The sequence below is a fragment of the Corylus avellana genome, chromosome ca1 (assembly GCF_901000735.1).
Source record: "Corylus avellana chromosome ca1, CavTom2PMs-1.0".
Classification (NCBI taxonomy): Eukaryota; Viridiplantae; Streptophyta; class Magnoliopsida; order Fagales; family Betulaceae; genus Corylus; species Corylus avellana.
Window position 1 is genome coordinate 7,301,228 of NC_081541.1, and position 22,683 is coordinate 7,323,910.

A 22,683-nucleotide genomic window follows, 5' to 3' on the forward strand; every position below is an offset into this window, starting at 1 on the left:
TGAAGAAGATTGTGAGCAAGTAGACGAGTTGTAGGCTTCTCGATCTTACAGAACCAAGGTCTTGCAAAGGGTTGCAAGTGTCCCGAGTGTCCGTAATCTCTGGATAATCTTTTGATAGTGATTTTCTGAATTTGGCTGCTTCGGAGAGGTTTTACTTTTAAATCAGTTTCTAAAAGGTTTCATTTTCATAACCAAAATATCTGTGTCTACCTCTTTATTATTTTATATATTTTGGGTGATTGAATTGTTTATTGCTTCATAGTATTAATTCTGCATAAATTGTGATAAACAAGTTTTTAGAGTCGGCATAGCGTTTTTCATTTCCCTTTTAATAGGGAATAGCGGGAATGAACTCACGATTGGTGCACATATGATAGCTGCTGCGAGTGCTCGAGCTGCCACTGCCCTTTTAACAAATCCACTGTGGGTTGTTAAGACCAGACTACAAGTAAGTTGGGCTTGGGCGTGCTTATGTTTGTAAGTCCCTCCAAATATATAAAAATACAGTATCTTTTTCTTCAGAATTGGCCTGCTCAAGATTCTGTGGAGGGCTGCTAGGAATTGTCATTCAATATCTTTTTGAATAGAGGATCATAGGCATCTGAGGCCTGTGGTGATTGATAGATGGAACTAATAATTATTGGATTTGTAAAATCGAAGCCAAATTTGCAAGATTCATTTCACCGTCGCCCACTTTTCTTAATGTTTGCATTGCCAACTTATTTTTTGGCTCAAGATATGCTTGCAAATTGCAATGGTTGATCCTTTCTCTCTCTCTCTCTCTCTCTCTCTCTTTTCCCTCAAGATTGTGTTGGCTATAATCCTTTTAATTTACAACCTGCGATAATGGAATGAAGGGCTGATTAAGCATGAAATGGTAGGACGGGCAACAGAGTTTATTTGTTGATTTGCTAGTGATCCCTTTGCCTTAATTTGGTTCCTTTCTGTTACCTATTATTTAATATTCTCATCCCCTAAATCACCCCCTTCTGTTCCCAAAATCAATTTTTCCATGGATATTTTTCTTTTTGCATATTTATTGAATTGTGGCTGATTAAAGTGGATGTTAGCATTGTTTCTATTGGACGGTAAGAATTCCATCTGTGACCTATGCGACTCTGTCCTGCCCTTTTTCCACCAAAGCTAAGACCTAGGGGTCTCAAAATGGGTGATAACATTGTCCTTTAAGAATATTGTTTTAGTAGTGGTCTTAAAATCTTAGATATTACCTGATGATTCTGTGCTTGAAAACCTGGTTCAGGAAATGTTTTGTCTTTGATAAAATGATGTTTCAATCTATTGCCATGATATGGCTAGTAATACCCATGGTTTCTTGCATTTCACATTTTGTTTCATGTCATTGTGGTTGTAGTTCTGGATGTTCATTTGTTTTTCATTTTCATGCAGACACAGGGAATGAGGCAGGACGTGGTTCCTTACAAAAGCATGCTTTCTGCTTTGACAAGAATTGCACACGAGGAAGGCATTCGGGGATTGTATAGGTAAGTCCATCCTTAATTTAATATGTAGTATGTAAATTTGGACATATCTAGTATCTGGTTCGCAATCTTTAAAACATAGTATGTTTGGCGAGTCAAGCAGCTATCTAGTCTTTACTTCAGCTGGTTATAAGTAATAGTTGATTGGAATGGTTGAGACCCATTCTGCTAATTTGACAAAGCAAAATCTTCATGCCCTGTTTTTTAAGTTGTGATGATAATATTGTGGTTTGATAGTGGCATTCTTCCTTCATTGGCTGGGATAAGTCATGTTGCAATTCAATTTCCTGCATATGAAACGATCAAGAGTTATATGGCAAAAAGAGGTACTGATGGTTTGTTTATTTCTTTGACTGGTTGCATATACCGGAATCTTGTGTGTTTTCCTACATTTAGTTGGTGCTGATCATATAAATTTGAAATTGTCAGGTAACACAACAGTTGATAAGTTGAGTCCTCGGAGCGTTGCTATTGCCTCTTCAGTGGCAAAAGTGTTTGCCTCCGTGATGACTTACCCACACGAGGTACATTTGGCTGGACTCTTCTTTTGCTAAACTGCAGTGTATGGCCAATTGCCCAAGAAACTCTTCATTTCCAGTTCTCTCACGCTCTGTTTCTGTTGTATTGAAATCCAAACAATCAGGTAGTGCGTTCCCGGTTGCAAGAGCAAGGGCAGGCAAGAAATACTGAAGTCCGATACACCGGGGTTATCGATTGCGTTAAGAAGGTGTTCCGAAAGGAAGGCCTTCCTGGTTTTTACCGTGGTTGTGCAACTAATCTGTTGAGAACCACTCCGTCTGCTGTTATTACGTTTACCAGTTATGAAATGATTCATAGGTTCTTGGAGCAGGTTATACCTCCCGACAAGAAGCATTCATAGACCCACCACCAAAACGGATGCACTGGGGGAGAGCATGACAACCTATTTGCGGCAAATCATAAAACCCAATTAACCTAGACCGGCTAACAGCAAGACAGTGATTGACTAATTTTTTGTCCTCTGTATCGTTAGGGAAATTTTTTGCAAGAATAAAGATGCTCAATTAGCTTGAATTTGTCCTGCTGAAAAAGGGAGAGAAATTACACAAAAATAAACTTGCTAGGCCTTAAAAATTCTAAATTGAATGTGTTGTAGGTATGCATGTAAAAACCACTTCAATTTTTTAAAACATTTTCGTTTGTTAATGCTTTTTAGAGGGTGTTTTTGGTTTGATGAATGATGGAAGAAAAAAAGTTGATGAATTTGTACCGAAATATGACATACCTCTAATCCCCCCTTTCCTGATATTTTCAATTCACTCGGGTAAAGGTAATAAGTCGGACTGGAAAGTGGCTTAAAGTATTAAAAGCCATTCAAATCATTTCTTATCTGAGCCATTGAAATTTCTTTTCTGTCACTGTGGAAATTGAGATGTCACCTCAATACGTCAGCAGTGAATTGACGGTCAAAAGATCCCAATATGATCAGGGCTGGCAAATCAATTTTACCCCCGGAGATTCCCTTTAATGTGATTCGTTAGGTTCGAAGTGAACCTCCAATCAATAGATCCGAAAAGTTGGCTTCAAACGAGTCAAGCGGAACTGAGATTTAAAGAAAAAAAAAAGAAAAAACTAGCCGGAGCTCGCATAACACAACCTACATCGTATAGGCAACTCAGTCCTTGAAAAATGACCTCCCATAAATAAAGATGATGGTATATTTCCATAGTTGGGAGGAGGATTAGGGCAATTTCTTTGGACTAGCTAACCCTGCACCAAAAGTTAGTCGAAGTATATGTACATTAATTTAAGTTTTTAGGATAGGTGGTGATTTAACAAAGTATCAAAGTCAAAAGTTTTGAGAATGAACCTTGACTCCGTCAAATTACCTCCATTTATACTAAATATTTTATGTGTTGGACATCACTTATTAAAAAGGAGTTTGAGCCCACATATGAGTGAAAGAGTTAAAGTAAAGATTAAATGATTATTTATTCTTATCAGCTTAAGCTTTTGGAAAAGAGAAATGCTATGAGTATCAAATTTTTTACCAAGAAATCGAGGCTTATCAAATTAATGTGTAGCTTATTCATTGGTACCCGTTACATTTATTTTAATTAATTGTTTTATTTCTCTTCAATGAATAAGTTACATATATACCAGTTAGGTACGCTTCTCTTAGTAAAAAATTTAATACTCCTAACATTTTTCTTTGAAAAAAGTGGTAATTTAACAATCGCTAGTCATTTTAGTTAAAAAAAAAAATTAGATGTTATAGTGCTCAAACAAATTTGTTGAGCATGGTACACCCAACAAAATCGAAGGAGATTCTTTCTTTATTAGATCATTCTCTCCTCTCATTTTAAAAATTATGATTGTAGAAAAAAAAAAAAAAAATAGTGAAGTATAACTAAAATAGAGAATGAGATAATACCTATTTTTTTAGTAGTTAAAAAAAAAAAAAAAAAAGAAGTTGTAATTTTTTTAAAATAAAATTGAGCTAAAATTTGATGAGCTAAAATTTGATGAACAAGTTATACACAATAGTACGTGCTAGTGCAAGATTAATTTGGATTTGCGTGAGCATGCCGATGCCGTATCTTTGTTTCCCTCTTTACGAGGTGGAGGGTTGAAGCTTTTAGGGAGGAAGAGGATTCTCTGGTCTCCCTCGAGCCACAATCGTAGTACGTGTTGGAAATAATTTTGGATGGTGCACAAATTCTCATTGATATAAAATCATTGCAATCTAAAAATTAACAATAAAATAACTAAAATACAAGAGATAAAAAGTAGAGTATGGAAAGATCTCACAATGTGCTATAGAATCACGCAAGAGCGTTGTCCTTAAAGGTTGATTCGTGCGTCCCGGAGTGTATAACTCGGTGCGATCGGATTCTTCAAGGTCGCTGTAGGAGTAAACAGGGACTCCATAGTAGAGACTCCCCCCTTCCAGGTCTGATCTTGAGGATGGATCAGAATTAGCATTCTTTGCCAGCATGTTTAAAGAAGCATATTTTTTCTTATAATGATGCCGCATAATAAAGAAAGCGCAAATTATTATGAAGATGGCTGAACATCCGACACCTAAAGCAGAGTAAAGGAAGGAGTTAAGTGTCAACTGACAAGAAGCAATGGAGGAAATTCATGAGATTGAAAAAATTTCTATTGAAGGTTACACAATAGAACTTACGCATGAAAGACACAAGTTTGAAAAATTGACTACTTCTTTACAAGTGTTGTGATAGTATCCTAATCATTCACTTTTGGCATTTGAACCTGGCCAGCATCTAGGACATAGCCTTGGACAAAAGGAGCCATTAGATGGCAGACGGAAAATTTGCCGTTGCATGAAAATTACAAATTTAGTGCTCTAAAGCTAAAACTTTGACAACTAGCCACACTCAGTGGAGGAGAAAATATAAAAGGCTTGGAACTGCAACTTAGATGTGATGAATAACATAATACTACTTTAATATGGAATAATTTTATTCCCATAGGCTGTCCAATCACAAGTGAATAACAATTTTCAACAAGAAATTTGATTGAAGAGGTATCTCACCTAATCCTATGGCTATTGGCTTTGTGTGATTCTCTGCAACAGAAGAGACAAACATAAAAAAATGTTAGTTTAAACAATGAGGAATGAAGTGAAGCAGCTAAATTGGCAGCCTTTGAATCCCTTAACAAGGTTAGTAAGAAAGAAATGTCAAAAACCAGATCATATGTATCTGATATGGGTTTCATTGCAACAGAGTTATTACTTTTACTCATAATCTAAATTTGACACTGATCCAAATCAGCTAAAGCTATCGCTTTATAGGAGGGGATTATGGCATGGAACAGAAATAGAGCAGCACGTGTTAGGAATAAATACAACGTAAAAGGAAAAAGAAATTTGTATGCATTTTCATGAATGAATGTATATGTGTATCCCCAAATATTGTTGTTATTCCTACGTTTATACCTTTCTCCGGAACCAGACAATCAAGTTCCCCCTTGTCGTCGGGCCTACATCGACCTCCTCTTCGGTAACATCGGTAACATGCATCAGAGACATTTGGTTTAAGGTCGAACTCAACGGCTAAAAGTTCAAACGGGTTATCATAATCTGCCAGAGGATTTAGGTTCGGAATCTTTGGGAGCTGAATAATTGAACATCCAGAGAGAGAAGTGGGAAAACTATCGCTTAAACCATTATAGTAGATATCATGGTCATTGCAACTAATCTTTTTAAAATTTGTTGGGTGAGAAATATTGAGAGTGCGATTGCAATTAAAAAAGGTCTGGTTGGGGGAAAATTCAAAAGAGACGAACGAAGAGCTGTGAAAAGTCAGATTATGTAAGAATTCACATTCATCGGGAGCAGGGGCTGCAGGGTGCTGCAGCTGCTCCCCAGGCCATTCGTATTTGATACGTATGGTGGTGTTATCCGGAGAGATACTTAGAACTTCATATTGTCTTCCACGGTCCTCCAGTTGGATCATTGGAGGCGCATTATCCCGGCACTCTATTGTGAAAACACCGCATTCTGGGTTTGTTCTATTGGCGAATGGAAAGCCAAGGGCGCCCAGATTTCCACAGGGAAAGAGTGGACATTTTTTGGTGTATCTCACTTCTGCTTCAGCGGAGTAAAGCAGCAGGAGATGTGAGAGAAGAAAGAAAACGAACAGAAAGACAGAAGCCATATATACCAGAATTCCCAATTCAGTACCGGAGAAAACAAACAACACCACCAACAACTTGTTGCTCTAAATTGAAATAACTTCTTTCCTTGTTTCTTCACTATATAACATTTAGTTAATCAGTTTAACACGGTAGTTGACTTGGAAAATGGATATGGAAGACTTGTAATACAAGGCTGAGATTAGAGCAAGTGATAACTGGTCTGTGATTTCGGAAATTTCTTAATACCACAGCCGAAGATGGTACTGAGGTGAGGGATTTTCCTACCCATCTTCCTTATTGACCCGCATTACAAAGACTTGACTCCTTGACTCTTCAAAACCTCTGACCATCCAAAAATTCTGATGGACTAAAACCAAAACGAAAAAGATATATCATGAGTGATAACCCATGTATTGCCTCTCTAATTCTCGTGTGAACCTTTGAATAAAGGTGAAGAAGATTAGACTATGGTGGTGATTATTGTATAACGCGTCTTTCAAGTAATAAAACAAAAGAAATTGATATATGGTCCACTATCTTTGGGAAAAGTTTGGGGTGGCGTGGAAAGAAAAGCAAAAGCGTTTAAAGACGACAAGCATTTGGCGTCTTTGAAAAGTCTTAACGTGGTGGGTACCAAGTTAATTTACGTTAATCAAACAATCAGCTTTTCTGTAGGAGACGGGGTAAACAGAACGTATTGACAAGCAGGAAACACAATGATGGTGAAGTAATACTTGGCATTCTTTTATTTTCTGGGTGCTCTCTCTCTAAATAAAACAGACAACTGGGTTTAATAATGCAACAATTTCAATTATAATATGAGGAAAGGATAACTCAATCTAAAACTGTCACGCATATGGCGTATATTCTTAACATTTGAAAATCATATGCTTCCCTACTACATGCTTTTCTATTTAGTATCTGAGACAGAATTCAAGTATTCATGGGCGCCATGTTAAGAAAACAAGAATCACATCCATTAATCAACATTAGTCATAATTTGACAAGTCAACTATGTCCTTAAAACAAGGGATTAGGAGGACTATAGTCCTTTTAGAGTTCTTCCAAATGTAAAGTATCTTTTAAAATTACCAATAGATCGAAATTCAATAATGACCATATCAAATTTAATGATAATTTTAAAAGTTACATCAGAATTTGGAGGATTCTAGTCCTCCTTATATCATTACTTTCAAAACCTATGCTCAAGCAAGTTGTTAGGACAAGAGGCCCCACTCACAACGTTATTGTTAAGTACCAAAATATTCATATTTTTAGCCCTTAACTTATATGTTTAATCCTTTAGTTTTAGTTAATTCATGATATTTTACTTCATTTCTGTATTTTCTTTGTTTTTTAGGTTTTTGGAAGAAAAGAAAATGTTTCTGAAAAATTCTAAGCTTAAAGGGAAAATTGGGAAGACCTAGAAGATATGGTTAAGCTTAGCCAATCAGGGTTAAGTTTAATCAAATAAAAAAAAAGGATTAAATCGGAATTTTTCAAATTGGAGTCAAAATCGGATTGGATTCAAAATTAGATTCTGCATACGTCTCGTTATTTTGACCATAACTTTCAGCTCAAATATTCGATTGAGGTGATTCAAGCGGCATTGGAAAGCTAACTCAAAATTATACAAATCATTGTGAAATAGTATTTTCCTAATTAGGAGAGCCGCAATGCCAAAATCACGCCACAAGTTAGGACCGTAATTCTGGGCGAATCCTATTCCGATTTGAACTTAAGTTTTCTTTATCCTAATTGGACTTGGACTTAAATCTCCGAAATTCCTAGGATTACTAGGGCTTCTAGGACTCTCCTAAGCCCTATAAATAGACTATTAAGCCTCACAATTCAATTAGAGACAATTGGAAGGAGACAACTTTGGGGAGAGGAATTAGAGGCTACTTCTAGGAGCGGTTTTCGGTTTTTTCTTTCCCTTTTCTTTTTAATTTTATTTTAATTATGTGTAACTAACTCTGAAGAAGGGTTAGATTGAAGCCCTAATTATGTTTATTTCATATTTCAATATTGGCGCTTTTGTAATAATCATATTGTGTTGCTTAACTTGATTAATTCCTGTTTTCTTGAATTCCTCATATGTATGTGATTGGCCATTATATGCATATGATATGGATTAGTTAATTAAATCAATTTGGATGACCGAGTCCTGGGTTTAATAAGAGTAATACAAGATATTCACAACCGGATTCTTGGATTAATCAACATGGGGAACTAGGAGTAGACACTCATGCCCTAGCCACCATGTGTTTGTCAATTTCCATAGATTTATGCTTTCTTAAAAACAATTTAGTAGACACCCATACTAAATCCTTTAAGAAAGAAAAGAATTAGAGTAGACACCGATGCCTAATTCATTACTTAGGGAGATCAATAGCTTAAAGGGTAGACACACATACCCTTAGGTTGGCAAACATTAAGCATTCATAATATGATTGGATCATTGGCATATTGTTATATTATCTAAGTATGATTGGCGGTGGATATCAAAGCCCTACCTTTACCTTTACTTTTATCTTTATATCTTTTTATTTATTTTTCACAATATCAATTCAGTGACAAATTGATATTTTTAATTAATTCTAAATAAAATTACAATCTCCGTGGATTTGACCTTGTACTTGCTGTACTATACTATTGTTTTGATCTTGTGCATTTGCGAGTTAAAACATACTAAATATTATCTATTAATTTAGGTAGTATTTGGCACAACAGTTATTTGAAGAAAAGAGGTAATGCTAGATACTCAACTTCCATCCTCTACTTACATACAATTGGTTTGATGTGGCAATGTCCACAAACCATTAGATCAACTTTTGAGTTAAGAAGACTTGAATTTTAATGGGTTGTTTGGTTGATTTCTTTTTCAATTCATTGTTTCCCTTTAATAGGGAATAGCGGGAATGAACTCTCGATTGGTGCACATATGATAGCTGCTGCGAGTGCTGGAGCTGCCACTGCCCTTTTAACAAATCCACTGTAGGTTGTTAAGACCAGACTACAAGTAAGTTGGGTGTGCTTATGTTTGTAAGTCCCTCCAAATATATCAAAATACAGTATATTGATTTGTATTCTCTAAATCAAGGGATTGAAATAATATTTATTAACCCTGATTTAAGGAATATGATTGTATTTAAAATATTTCAAATCATATGTAAAGCTCTATAAATAGAGCAGTGTACTCAAATTATAAATCAAGGAAATATGTAACCTATTGAGGCTTTAGTGTGTGGATGTAGGCGATATGCTGAACCACCTTAATCTTTGTGTATTTTTCTATTTCCTTCATTTATCATATTATATGTTTCTATATGGTATCAAAGCAAACAGGCTAACGCCAATTGTTAGATCCTGGATTGCAATTTTTTATTTTCTTTGCTTCATTTTTCTCCTCTAATTGTTTTCTTTCTGATTTTAACATGTATCAGAGAAGAAAACGATCTATGAGGTCCATTACTTGCAAAAAAAAGAAAAAAAAAAAGAAAGAAATTTGTGAGTTAAAAAAAAGAAAAAAAAAAAAAAAAAAGCCCAAAGAGGCAGATGTTTTGGCCCATAGTTGGCTCATTCCGGCCACAGTTGCCGATGTCAAAATTTCAGTCAAAGTAACCGATTCCGGCCAAAAAGTTGCCAATGTTCAAATTCCGGCCACAGTCGCCGAAGTTCAAGTTCAAGAGCAGCCGATCTTTTAATTAGGCGTTATCAACTCTAGCCACTCGATGTTCAAGATCAACGATCGCTAACGGACCGTTCATCTTGCAGGGGCATGTTAAGGATATAAATCCTTGGTAATAAATATTGATTTGTATTCCCAAAATCAAGGGATTGAGATAATATTTGTTAACCCTGATTTAAGGGATATGATTGTATTTGAAATATTTCAAATCATATGTAAAGCCTTATAAATAGAGCAGTGTACTCAAATTATAAATCAAGGGAATATGTAACCTATTGAGACTTTAGTGAGTGGATGTAAGCGATATGCCGAACCACCTTAATCTTTATGTTTTTCTATGTTTCTTTAGAATTGGCCAGATTCTGTGGAGGGCTGCTAGGAATTGTCATTCAATATCTTTTTGAATAGTCGAACATAGGCATCTGAGGCCTGTGGTGATTGATAGATGGAACTAATAATTATTGGATTAGTAAAATCGAAGCCAAATTTGCAAGATTCATTTAACCGTCGCCCACTTTACTCAATGTTTGCATTGCCAACTTTTTTTTTTTCTCAAGATATGCTTGCAAATTGCAATGGTTGATCCTTTCTCTCTCTCTCTCTCTCTCTCTCTCTCTCTCTTCTCCCTAAAGATTATGTTAGCTATAATCCTTGTAATTTACAACCTGCGATATTGGAATGAAGGGCTGATTAAGCATGAAATGGTAGGACGGGCAACAGAGTTTATTTGTTGATTTGCTAGTGATCCCTTTGCCTTAATTTGATTCCTTTCTGTTACCTATTATTTAATACTCTCATCCCCTAAATCACCCCCTTTTGTTCCCAAAATCAATTTTTCCATGGATATTTTTCTTTTTGCATATTTATTGAATTGTGGCTGATTAAAGTGGATGTTAGCATTGTTTTTATTGGTCGGTAAGAATTCCACCTGTGACCTATGCTACTCTGTCCTGCCCTTTTTCCACCGAAGCTAAGACCTAGGGGTCTCAAAATGGGTGATAACCTTGTCCTTTAAGAATATTGTTTAAAAGTGGTCTTAAAATCTTAGATATTACCTGATGATTCTGTGCTTGAAAACCTGGTTCAGGAAATGTTTTGTCTTTGATAAAATGATGTTTCAATCTATTGCCATGATATGGCTGGTAATACCCATGGTTTCTTGCATTTCACATTTTGTTTCATGTCATTGTGGTGTTGTTCTGGATGTTCATTTGTTTTTCATTTTCATGCAGACACAGGGAATGAGGCAGGACGTGGTTCCTTACAAAAGCATGCTTTCTGCTTTGACAAGAATTGCAGACGAGGAAGGCATTCGGGGATTGTATAGGTATGTTCATCCTTAATTTAATATGTAGTATGTAAATTTGCACATATCTAGTATCTGGTTCGCAATCTTTAAAACATAGTATGTTTGGCGAGTCAAGCAGCTATCTAGTCTTTACTTCAGCTGGTTATAAGTAATAGTTGATTGGAATGGTTGAGACCCATTTTGCTAATTTGACAAAGCAAAATCTTCATGCCCTATTTTTTAAGTTGTGATGATAATATTGTGGTTTGATACAGTGGCATTCTTCCTTCATTGGCTGGGATAAGTCATGTTGCAATTCAATTTCCAGCATATGAAACGATCAAGAGTTATATGGCAAAAAGGGGTACTGATGGTTTGTTTTTTTCTTTGACTGGTTGCATATACCGGAATCTTGTGTGTTTTCCTACATTTAGTTGGTGCTGATCATATAAATTTGAAATTGTCAGGTAACACAACAGTTGATAAGTTGAGTCCTGGGAGCGTTGCTATTGCCTCTGCAGTGGCAAAAGTGTTTGCCTCCGTGATGACTTACCCACACGAGGTACATTTGGCTGGACTCTTCTTTTGCTAAACTGCAGTGTATGGCCAATTGCCCAAGAAACTCTTCATTTCCAGTTCTCTCACTCTCTGTTTCTGTTGTATTGAAATCCAAATAATCAGGTAGTGCGTTCCCGGATGCAAGAGCAAGGGCAGGCCAGAAATACTGAAGTCCGATATGATGGTTTAAAGGGTGATCACACCATAACTAGTGTGGTCATTCCCATAGCCAATCATAACCTTCCATGGAGGTTATGATAAAGTGACAAGTTGTGACTCTTGATGAAGAGTCATATACTAACTCTATAAATAGAGTTTGATAATGAGAAGAACGTACGTCAATATTCATTCTCTCATTATCACGTTGCTTTTGTCTTCCATTGGATATCCACCCTAACGGGAGATTCCTACAAACAAGATCATACGTTCAACTTATTTCTACAGTGGTATCAGAGCGTTAAGGTTATGGAAGACAAAGAAGAAAAACCAGATTCTGATGAAGAAAACAGGGAGTACATGAAGGAAATTCTACAAACCATCAACAGACAAAGTTTAGGATTGGCATCTTCTGTGGCATTCTACAATCTACATTTGATAATCTCAAACCCACATGAAGAACTTCTCAAAGTTACTGTTGGTGGATCAAAATTTACGGGAGATTTTGAAACTTTGAAGAAATGCTATTTACTGGAACAAAAATACTGGAAGGAATTCTTTGCAACTCCGTTTCATGCATCTCCTTCGGTGGATCTTCAAAGCCAAAATTCTGCGCCTCCTGGTTTTGACGTCGTTGGTGAATCATCCCCAACCAAAGGTGCGGTTTCTGATTCTTCTTGGGAAGGAAATAATTCTTGGGAAGAAAATAATTCTAGGGTTGTTGAAATAAAAAATTCTGATTTTTTAGAAAATAATTCTAGGATTGATGAAATAAAAAATTCTGATTTTTTAGAAAATAATTCTGGAATTTTTTCTGCTCAAAATTGCTGTTTCGGGAGTTTTTCTGGAGAAAAAACCACTGTTGATCAAAACTACACCGTTTTGATCAACAGTGAGAGGGGAAAGAACACCCCTGCATCAGGTATCCCAAACGGCGCCGTTCCATTTAACTGGAACGACGCCGTTCAGGCGTCTGACCCAGGGGCGCGCATTACAGCCCCTTGGAACGACGCCGTTTCGGCGTCTCCAAAGGGGCGCGCCCCATCTTCTCCAAACGACGTCGTTCCCCTTCAAAGGAACGACGCTGTTTCGTTCTCAGCGGAGGGCGCCTACAGTCCTATTCGGGACGACGTCGTTTCACACCGAAACGACCCCAAAATTCGAACTCTCGAGCAGGGGCGTAAAAAACGACACGACGTCGTTTTGGATAAATCCAAAAATGACACCGTTTCGGATTTTCAAAACCCGACCCAAGAAGTGACCCGAACCGGGCCCAAGTGGAAGCATACGGCCCGAAAATATGTACTGAGAGCCCAAGCCCAAGTAAAAAGGGCCCAAGCCCAATCGGGTCAAGCCCATTTTCAACCTAGTACAATCGGGTCAGAACCGACCCGAGACCCGGATTGCTACACTGAGCCCCGATTTGACCCGGAGATCCGATCCAACCCGGAACGCTGATCCAGCATGCGTGTTCAACCCACCACGCGCCAGACCCGTGCAGCGCGTGACGGGCGCGTGGCACGCCCGAAGACCCGGCCCGCCCAACTCCGGTTGGATCCGACCCGGTTCAGCCCATCAGTACCGCAAATTTCACCATTTTCGACCTCAAGGTACTTTTTTGACCCGTTCTCACTCAATACAGCTCCGATTTAACTCATTTCAAAAGCATTGGAAAGCTAATTTGAGGGGCAAGAGTATTACAGGGTTTTCAAATTATAATTCCCAAAAATATAATTGGGAAAGGGGTGAGTCTTCTCATCAAGGTCAGAGACAATCTAATCGGAGGTTTTTTCGTCCGTGTTGGCTGTCACCTACAGAGCATAAGGAAGTGGCGTTCACTGTACCAGATTTGGCTCAATTCGAGATTTCAAGTGATAGACACTTGAGGGGTCCACGTCCTTTGAGGATCATAAGGACAGTTGAGCAAAGTCCAAGGGATTTGTGGCCAATGGGCAGCAATCGATACGCACTTCCACCAAGAGGTGACCAGTTCATACCGGTAGTTCCAAACCGTCCGTATTACAGGGCTTGCATGAATGATTATCAGGCAAGGCTGACCTATCCTAGAGACGACTGATCTCAAAAATAAAAATAAATAAACTTATCTATTTTTATTTGTTGGTTTGTAATAACTTAGAAATACATTTTTAATTTCTCTATTGGTGTGTATGTATGCAATATCTGAAACATTACAGTTATAGTAAACAAATATTTGTATTTGTATTAAAAGTTTATCGTATCCACATTATAAAATGGCTATTAAAAGCAGTATAGATTCCTCAAAGGTCGAAAGCCTTAATGGAATCAATTTTTGAATGTGGAAACGACATATCTCTTATGTACTGACGCATGAGAAAACTTTTCACACTCTCACATCAAAAAGACCTGAAGTAGAAGATGAGAAAAATGATGATGCTGTCAAGAAGAAGGAAAAATGGATGGAAGATGACCTAATGGCAAAGGCCACTCTCCTCCATAGCATGAAAGATAATATCATCCCACTTTTTGAAAGATACGAGACTGCTAAGGAAATAATGGAAGCATTAGAGGAAAAGTATGGCCCTAGGTCTGACACTCATATACAACTATTATTAGATAAATATAATAGTGCACGTATGAGTGAGGATGACTATGTGGGCGACTTTGTAAACCAAATGGAACTCATTGCAAATGAACTTGCATCTGTCGGACATCCAATATCCGACAAAATGCAAGTAACCACAATACTTAATGGTCTTCCTTTATCTTGGGAACATGTGGTAACATCACTAACCCATAATGGAAAAGAAATATCTATAATTTCCTTACCAGTTTTGCTTGTATTAGAAGAAGAAAGGATGAAAAGAAGAAGGAGAGAAGGACAATCCAGCAACCTCATGATGGCTCAAATCAATACTCAGACTTCACGTGCTCCAGCATACAAAGGCAAGCCAAGAAAGTTCAAAAAGAAATGGAAAGGTAAGCCGAAAGGTAAAAATAAAATCAAAGGAGCATGTTACAAATGTGGAAAAATGGGGCATTTCAAGGCAAATTGTCCAAAGAACAACGGTGACAAGAAACAGAAAGAAATAGCAATGACCATTACTGAAGTGATGATGGCAGAACCGACTTCAAATTCTTGGTGGATAGACTCGGCAGCAACAAGACATATTACAAGAGACCGAGAATTCTTCCTAGATTTCAAAGAGAAAAAGGTCGGAGAACACAGAGTGTACATGGGCAACAATACTTACAGTGATGTGCTAGGCGAAGGAAAATGTAAGATTTCTGTTAAAGGGTCTTCCGTTGTTTTACATAATGTTTTATATGTGCCAAATATCCGGAGAAATCTAATATCTGTTCCCGTATTAGATAGCAAAGAATATGGGATTAAGTTTAAATCTGGGAAGGTCTATATTTGTAAGGGAAAATTATCTGTTAAAGGTGTAAAGATAGACAATATGTATTTACTCAAGGTTGATAATAAAAATCCCATTTCACAGTATTCATATGTGTCTGAAGATAGTTCTTTCTTATGGCATTTAAGATTAGGCCACATTAACAAAAATAAAATGAAAAGAATGAGTAAGAGTGGATTACTACCTAGGATTAATTATGAAGATTTTAATATATGTGAATCATGTATTAAGGGAAAAATGATTAGTAAATCTTTTTCAAAACACTGGAAATCATCAGAATTATTAGAAGTAATTCATTCTGACATATGTGGTCCTTTAAGAACTAAAACACATAGAGGAATGGAATACTTTATTACCTTTACAGATGATTATTCAAGATATGGACATATCTACCTTATCAAACATAAATCTGAAGCAATTGAAAAATTTAAAGAATATAAATTAGAGGTAGAAAAACAATTGGGAAGGTTCATAAAAAACTTGAATAATGATAGGGGAGGTGAATATGAAGCCATGGATTCCTTCTGCAGAGAAAGTGGAATAAGACATTTATATACAATGCCTTATAAGCCTCAACAAAATGGGATTGCAGAAAGAAGGAATAGAACTTTAATGGATATGACAAGATCCATGATGGCATATGCTGAGTTATCCACTCATTTTTGGGGTGAGGCTTTATCCACTGCAGCATATATTCTTAATAGAATAAAAACCAAATCAAAACCTTTTACCCCTTATGAATATTGGACAGGCATAAAACCAGATTTTTACAACCTCAAAGTGTGGGGATGTAAGGCACATGTACTTATTCCAAAACCCTTAAGGGATAAGTTAGAAAGTAAAACATGGGAATGCAGATTTATAGGATATATAGAAAACGGTAGTGGATATAGATTTTACCATCCAGATAAAGCAGGGATGCTGCATTTCTAGAAAACACCAATCAAATTACTCCTTCCTTTTGGAACACCTTCTTAACGCAATCGATAACCACACTCAAAGATCATTATGTGCTAAGTACAGATGATATAAATTTGCAAGAAGATCCAGCAAATTTTAAAGAAGCTGTAAGTAGTCATGATGCTGAAAAATGGATTAAAGCTATGGAAGAAGAGCTTGAATCAATTCAGAAAAATGATGTGTGGGAACTCACAGAATTGCCAAGCCAAAGAAAAGCAATTGGATGCAAGTGGGTTCTAAGAAAGAAATTCAAAGCTGATGGAAGTCTTGAAAAGTATAAAGCTAGATTGGTGGCTAAAGGGTTTACTCAGCAACCCGGTGTAGACTTCGTTGACACATACTCACCTGTGGCAAAATTCGCTTCAGTGAGGATTATCATGTCCATTATAGCATTAATGGATTTGGAATTACATCAGTTAGATGTTAAGACAGCCTTTCTCAATGGAGAATTAAAAGAAGAAATTTACATGCAACAACCTGAAGGATTTCAGGTCACTGGACATGAAGAGAAAGTCTACAAATTAAAAAGGTCATTATATGGACTTAAACAATCTTCGAGGCAATGGTATTTGAAGTTCCATCAAGCAATACTAGAAATTGGTTCCGAGGTAAGTCCACTAGATCACTGTGTTTACATATGTAATGGAAATAATAAATTAACAATATTATCATTATATGTAGACGATATACTGCTAACTAGTAACTGTCCAGATATAATAAATAAAATAAAATTCTTCTTGTCATCCAAATTTGAAATGAAAGATATGGGTAGTGCTATCTATGTCTTAGGAATAAGAATTTCTAGAAATAGAAATTTAAAATTATTATATTTGGATCAAGAAAAATATCTGGAAAAGATACTTAAGAGGTTTAATATGAATGAATGTAAACCTCTAAAAACACCTATTTCAAGAGGTCAGTACTTGAATAAATCAATGTGTCCTCAAAATGAGACAGAGATTCAAGAGATGGAATCTATCCCCTATGCCCAAGCTGTGGGCAGTCTCATGTATGCAATGACAACTACAAGACCTGATATTTGTTATGCGGGGGGATTACTAAGCAGATATCAATCTAATCCAGGGAAGACACATTGGCAAGCAGTAAAACGTATATTTAGATATTTACAAGGCACTAAAAACATGGGCTTATGTTTTGGTATAAGTGATCTAGAAATTAAAGGATTCACAGATGCGGATTTTGCTGGAGACGCTGATGATAGAAAATCAACAAGTGGATATGTGTTCTTGTTTGGTGGAACAACTATTTCTTGGTTAAGCAAGAAACAAAATTGCGTTGCAAAATCCACTATGGAAATTGAATATATATCATGCAGCACAGCAATAAGTAATGCAGTGTGGATTAGACGCTTTGTAGAAAGTTTAAATTTAGGTTTAAACAGTAAGCCAGTCAATATGTTTTGTGATAACAAGTCTGCTATCTCTTTAATAAAAAGTGGAGCACAAAGCTCCAAAGGCAAACATATTGATGTAAATTATCACTATATTCAAGATATAGTGGAAAGAGGGGAAATTAAAATTGAATTTATACCCTCAACAGAGATGGTAGCCGATCCTATCACCAAAGGATTGTCTTTGGAAAAATTCAAAGAGCATGTAGCTACAATGGGATTAAGAAACACCTAGGTGGTAGCTATATATATGTTTAAGCACAAGCGGAAGGATTCAGGGACACTTGAATGAACGCTTTGGTGCAATTCTGTTTTTATAAGGGGAATAATTGGTCAGGTAATAGACAGAAGACACTTAAGAAATAATATTACAACTTTCATAAATGTAAGGTTCACCAAGAGACATTATGTTACAAGTTGGTAATATATATGATCTTATAGTGTAAAAGACACTGATAAAAGGTATCAAGGAAACACTTGATTAAGAAATCTCAGTGCAGGTCAGCACATAGTTTTGTGTATGGCTGAAATCGTCAATTGTGGAATAGGTGTGAACCAGTGTTCCTTACCACTGAGAATTGATGTCATTCGTTTAGGTTAAAAACGAAATGAAGTCACCTTAATATATTAGCAGTGTGAAAATATATGGAAAAAGGTGCGATTAGATAAGATGACAAAATTGTATATACATTATAAAATGTCATAATCTAATGCCGATCTGTAAATTTAACAGATGAGAGTTGACATGAATAAAAAATTACATTTGGTACCAAGGTGATAATGTTCAACTAGATTACATAATGTTAAAGTGTGATCAAGTGGGAGATGATGGTTTAAAGGGTGATCACACCATAACTAGTGTGGTCATTCCCATAGCCAATCACAACCTTCCATGGAGGTTATGATAAAGTGACAAGTTGTGACTCTTGATGAAGAGTCATATACTAACTCTATAAATAGAGTTTGATAATGAGAAGAACGTACGTCAATATTCATTCTCTCATTATCACGTTGCTTTTGTCTTCCATTGGATATCCACCCTAACGGGAGATTCCTACAAACAAGATCATACGTTCAACTTATTTCTACACGATACACCGGGGTTATCGATTGCGTTAAGAAGGTGTTCCAAAAGGAAGGCCTTCCTGGTTTTTACCGTGGTTGTGCAACTAATCTGTTGAGAACCACTCCGTCTGCTGTTATTACGTTTACCAGTTATGAAATGATTCATAGGTTCTTGGAGCAGGTTATACCTCCCGACAAGAAGCATTCATAGACCCACCACCAAAACGGATGCACTGGGGGAGAGCATGACAACCTATTTGCGGCAAATCATAAAACCCAATTAACTTAGACCGGCTAACAGCAAGACCGTGATTGACTAATTTTTTGTCCTCTGTACCGTTAGGGAAATTTTTTGCAAGAATAAAGATGCTCACATAGCTTGAATTTGTCCTGCTGAAAAAAGGGAGAGAAATTACACAAAAATAAACTTCTTAGGCCTTAAAAAATCTAGGGAAAAATATAAAAAAGGCCCCCAAACTACCAGCCGTTTTTTATTTAGCCTCCTAATGTTCCAAAAGTGATAAAGTAGCCTCCCAAACTACCAAACTATTGCATTTTGGCCACTCCGTTAGTCAAAACCGTCAGTTTGGACGAAAACTGCAAAATGTCATCGTTTTGTTATGGGTAAGTTACTACAATGCCCTTTTATGAAAAAAAAAATTTGGGGAAAAATATAATAAAGCCCCCCAAACTACCCGCCGTTTTCATTTTAGCCCCATAATGTTTCAAAAAGTGATAAAGTAGCCCCCCAACGAAACGACGTCATTTTGAATTTCCATCCAAACTAACGGTTTTGACTAACGGAGTGGCCACAATGCAATAGTTTGGTAGTTTGGGGGACTACTTTATCACTTTTGAAACATTAGGGGGCTAAATCGAAAACGGCTGATAGTTTAGGGAGCTTTTTTATATTTTTCCCAAAAATCTAAATTGAATGTGTTGTAGGTATGTATGTAAAAACCACATCAATTTTTAAAACATTTTCGTTTGTTAATGCTTTTTAGAGAGTGTTTTTTGTTTGATGAATGATGGAAGAAAAAAAGTTGATGAATTTGTGCCCAAATATGACATACCTCTAATCCCTCATTTTCCTGATATTTTCAAGGGAAAAATACAAAAAAGCCCTCCAAACTACCAGCCGTTTTCGATTTAGCCCTCTGATCTTCCAAAAGTCATAAAGTAGCCTTCCAAACTACCACATTATTGCATTTTGGCCACTTCGTTAGTCAAAACCGTCAGTCTGGATGGAAACTACAAAACGACGTCGTTTGGTTACGGGTAAGTTACAAAAATGCCCTTGTACGTATTTTTTTTTTTTAAGAATGGAAAGAAAACGCCCGTGGAAATTACGTTTACCCAAGCAAAAAACGGCTTTGCTTAGGGTAAGTCATTAAAACTCAAAATCTCCCAACCCACGTAGCACAGGTCGTCCCCCTCACGCACAGCCTTCGCCGATCGTCTCCCACGCACAGCTCCGGTCATCCAGCCAATCGTGCCGGTCGTCCCCATCACACTGGGTTCTTAAAGTCATCTCCAAGAAATCTTATTCTTTGTATCTCTGTATATAGTAGCTATTGGGCAGGGGGGGCACAAGCCTTGTGTTCAGGCTTTTGGGGCAGATCAGTTTGATGGGCAAGATCCAGACGAGTGCAGATCCAAAAGTTCATTCTTCAATTGGTGGTACTTTGGTGTATGTGCGGGCAGCGGAGTAACAGTAATGATAATGAGCTATGTACAAGACAACCTTAGCTGGGGTCTAGGATTTGGAATCCCCTGTATTGTCATGGTCTTTGCTTTGGGAGACGATCCAATTGGGTTGTTTGGACGGAATGTTTTGTGGCTTTTTCGGTTTTGCGGGACGATGGGACCTATGCATGAGGGGGACGACCGGCACGATCGACTGGATGACCGAAGCTGTGCGTGAGGGGGACGACCTGTGCTACGTGGGTTGGGAGATTTTGAGTTTTAATGTCTTACCCTAAGCAAAACGGCGCCGTTTTGCTCCTTCTTAAAAAAAAAAAAAACATAGAAGGGCATTTTTGTAACTTACCGGTAACCAAACGACGTCGTTTTGTAGTTTCTGTCCAGACTGACGGTTTTGACTAACGGAGTGGTCAAAATGCAACAGTTTGGTAGTTTGGGGGATTACTTTATGACTTTTGGAACATCAGGGGGTAAATCGAAAATGACTGTTAATTTGGCAGGCTTTTTTATATTTTTCCCTATTTTCAATTCACTCGGGTAAAGGTAATAAGTTGGATTGGAAAGTGGCTTAAAGTATTAAAAGCCATTCAAATCATTTCTTATCTGAGCCGTTGAAATTTCTTTTCTGTCACTATGGAAATTGAGATGTCACCTCAATACGGCAGCAGTGAAGTGACAGTCAAAAGATCCCCCAGTAGGATCAGAGCTAGCAAATCAATTTTACCACCGGAGATTCCCTTTAATTTGATTCGTGAGGTTCGAAGTGAACCTCCAAAATCCAATCAACTGGTCCAAAAATTCGGCTTCAAACGAGTCAAGCGGAACTGAGATTTAAAGAAGAAAAAAAAAAAAAACTAACTAGCCGGAGAGCTCGCATAACACAAGCTACATCGTGTAGGCAACACAGTCCTTGAAAAATGACCTCCCATAAATAAAGAAGATGGTATATTTTCATACTTGGGAGTAGGATTAGGGCAATTTCTTTGCAATAGCCCTGCACCAAAAGTTAGTCAAAGCATCCGTAAATAATTTAAGCTTTTAGGATAAGTGGTGATTTAATAAAGTATTAGAACCAAATGTTTTTTTTTATCGGTTTAAACTTTTGGGAAAGAGAATTGTTATGAGTATCAATATTTCTCTACAATGAATGAGTTACATATATACCAATTGAATAGAGATTTCCGGCTGCCTCAAGCATCAGACATCTTACTTCTTTTTCTTTTTTTTTTTTTTAAAAAAAAAAAAAATTGAAGAAGGGAGATATTAAAGGGGAATCTAAATTTAAGGTATTAGAACCAAATTTGAGGTATCAGCACCAAATTTGAGACATTAACATCAAATTTAGGATGATCGAATCCCTTTTGGGTGATACCATCCCTAAAAGGTTAACCTTTCACCCCTAAGTTTTAGTTTTGAATTCAAAAACAAATTTTGAGGCATTAAAAATTAAATATTAACTCATTAAAATTTAACTAACAAAAAAAAAATAACAATTTTTTTTTTTAATTATTATTTTAATATATGTCCGACGCTAATTTGGCAGCCGCATAGCAGGACTCAGACTGGTTAGGTAAGCTTCTCCTAGTAAAAAAATGGGAAATCATATCTAAAATCCTTAGGAAAACGCGCTTTTATTAAAAACTCCCTGGGTATTTTTTTCGGAAATTTAGTCCCTGAGTCACTCGAAACTACTAAAAAACTCTCTACCGTTAATTTTTGTTAACTTTCGTTATTTGAGTTAAACGCACCGTTTTACTTAAGTCCACCTCAGTAGAATTTTGTATCCTACGTGTTCATATTGGACACGTAGGATATAAAACTCACCGTTTTGGATGGTGAGTTTGGCTTAAACTTGAGGGCTTCTTTTTTGAAACCCTCAAGTTTCATACGGTCAAAATACAAACCACCCAATACACCTCAAGCGGCTACCCACCGACGCAGACCCCACTGACGACAGAACCCACCGGCGACAGTACCCATCGGTTAAATCACCCATTCCGGCGTCACTTTTCCGGCTAGGTTTCCGTCAAATCACAATATTTTGAATCGGAAAAATCTGGTTTCGACGAAGGTATTTTCCGGAAGGGTTAAATACTCCATACCCCTCTGGGGTTTTTCAACTTTATTTTTTCCCCCCTAGGGTTTCATTTTTATCACAGGAGGTCCATGTGGTTTTGATAAGTGACCAAATTAGTCCATCTGTTAGTTGACCATTAGTTGACTGTACGGACTAACACGTGGACCAATCAGACGTCGACACGTGGCACATATATTAATTTTTTTAAAAATTAAAAAAAAAATGTTTTCTT

The 22,683-nt window shown here is 36.9% G+C and overlaps 1 protein-coding gene and 1 pseudogene across 1 annotated transcript in view; one reads left to right on the forward strand and one right to left on the reverse strand.

The window, feature by feature from the left end:
• LOC132167539 (LEAF RUST 10 DISEASE-RESISTANCE LOCUS RECEPTOR-LIKE PROTEIN KINASE-like 1.1) overlaps positions 1-6,716 on the reverse strand; it is a 9,033-nt gene extending 2,317 nt beyond the window's left edge. Inside the window, exons 1-2 of the mRNA XM_059578544.1 lie at positions 5,443-6,716; positions 5,038-5,070 (exon numbers count right to left, since the gene is read on the reverse strand). Of these exons, the coding sequence (XP_059434527.1) occupies positions 5,038-5,070; positions 5,443-6,163 (754 nt within the window). The 5' untranslated portion in view covers positions 6,164-6,716. The remainder of the gene's footprint in view (positions 1-5,037; positions 5,071-5,442) is intronic.
• Positions 6,717-9,002: 2,286 nt separating this feature from the next.
• LOC132174003 (nicotinamide adenine dinucleotide transporter 2, mitochondrial-like) lies at positions 9,003-18,969 on the forward strand (annotated as a pseudogene).
• Positions 18,970-22,683: the final 3,714 nt, after the last annotated feature.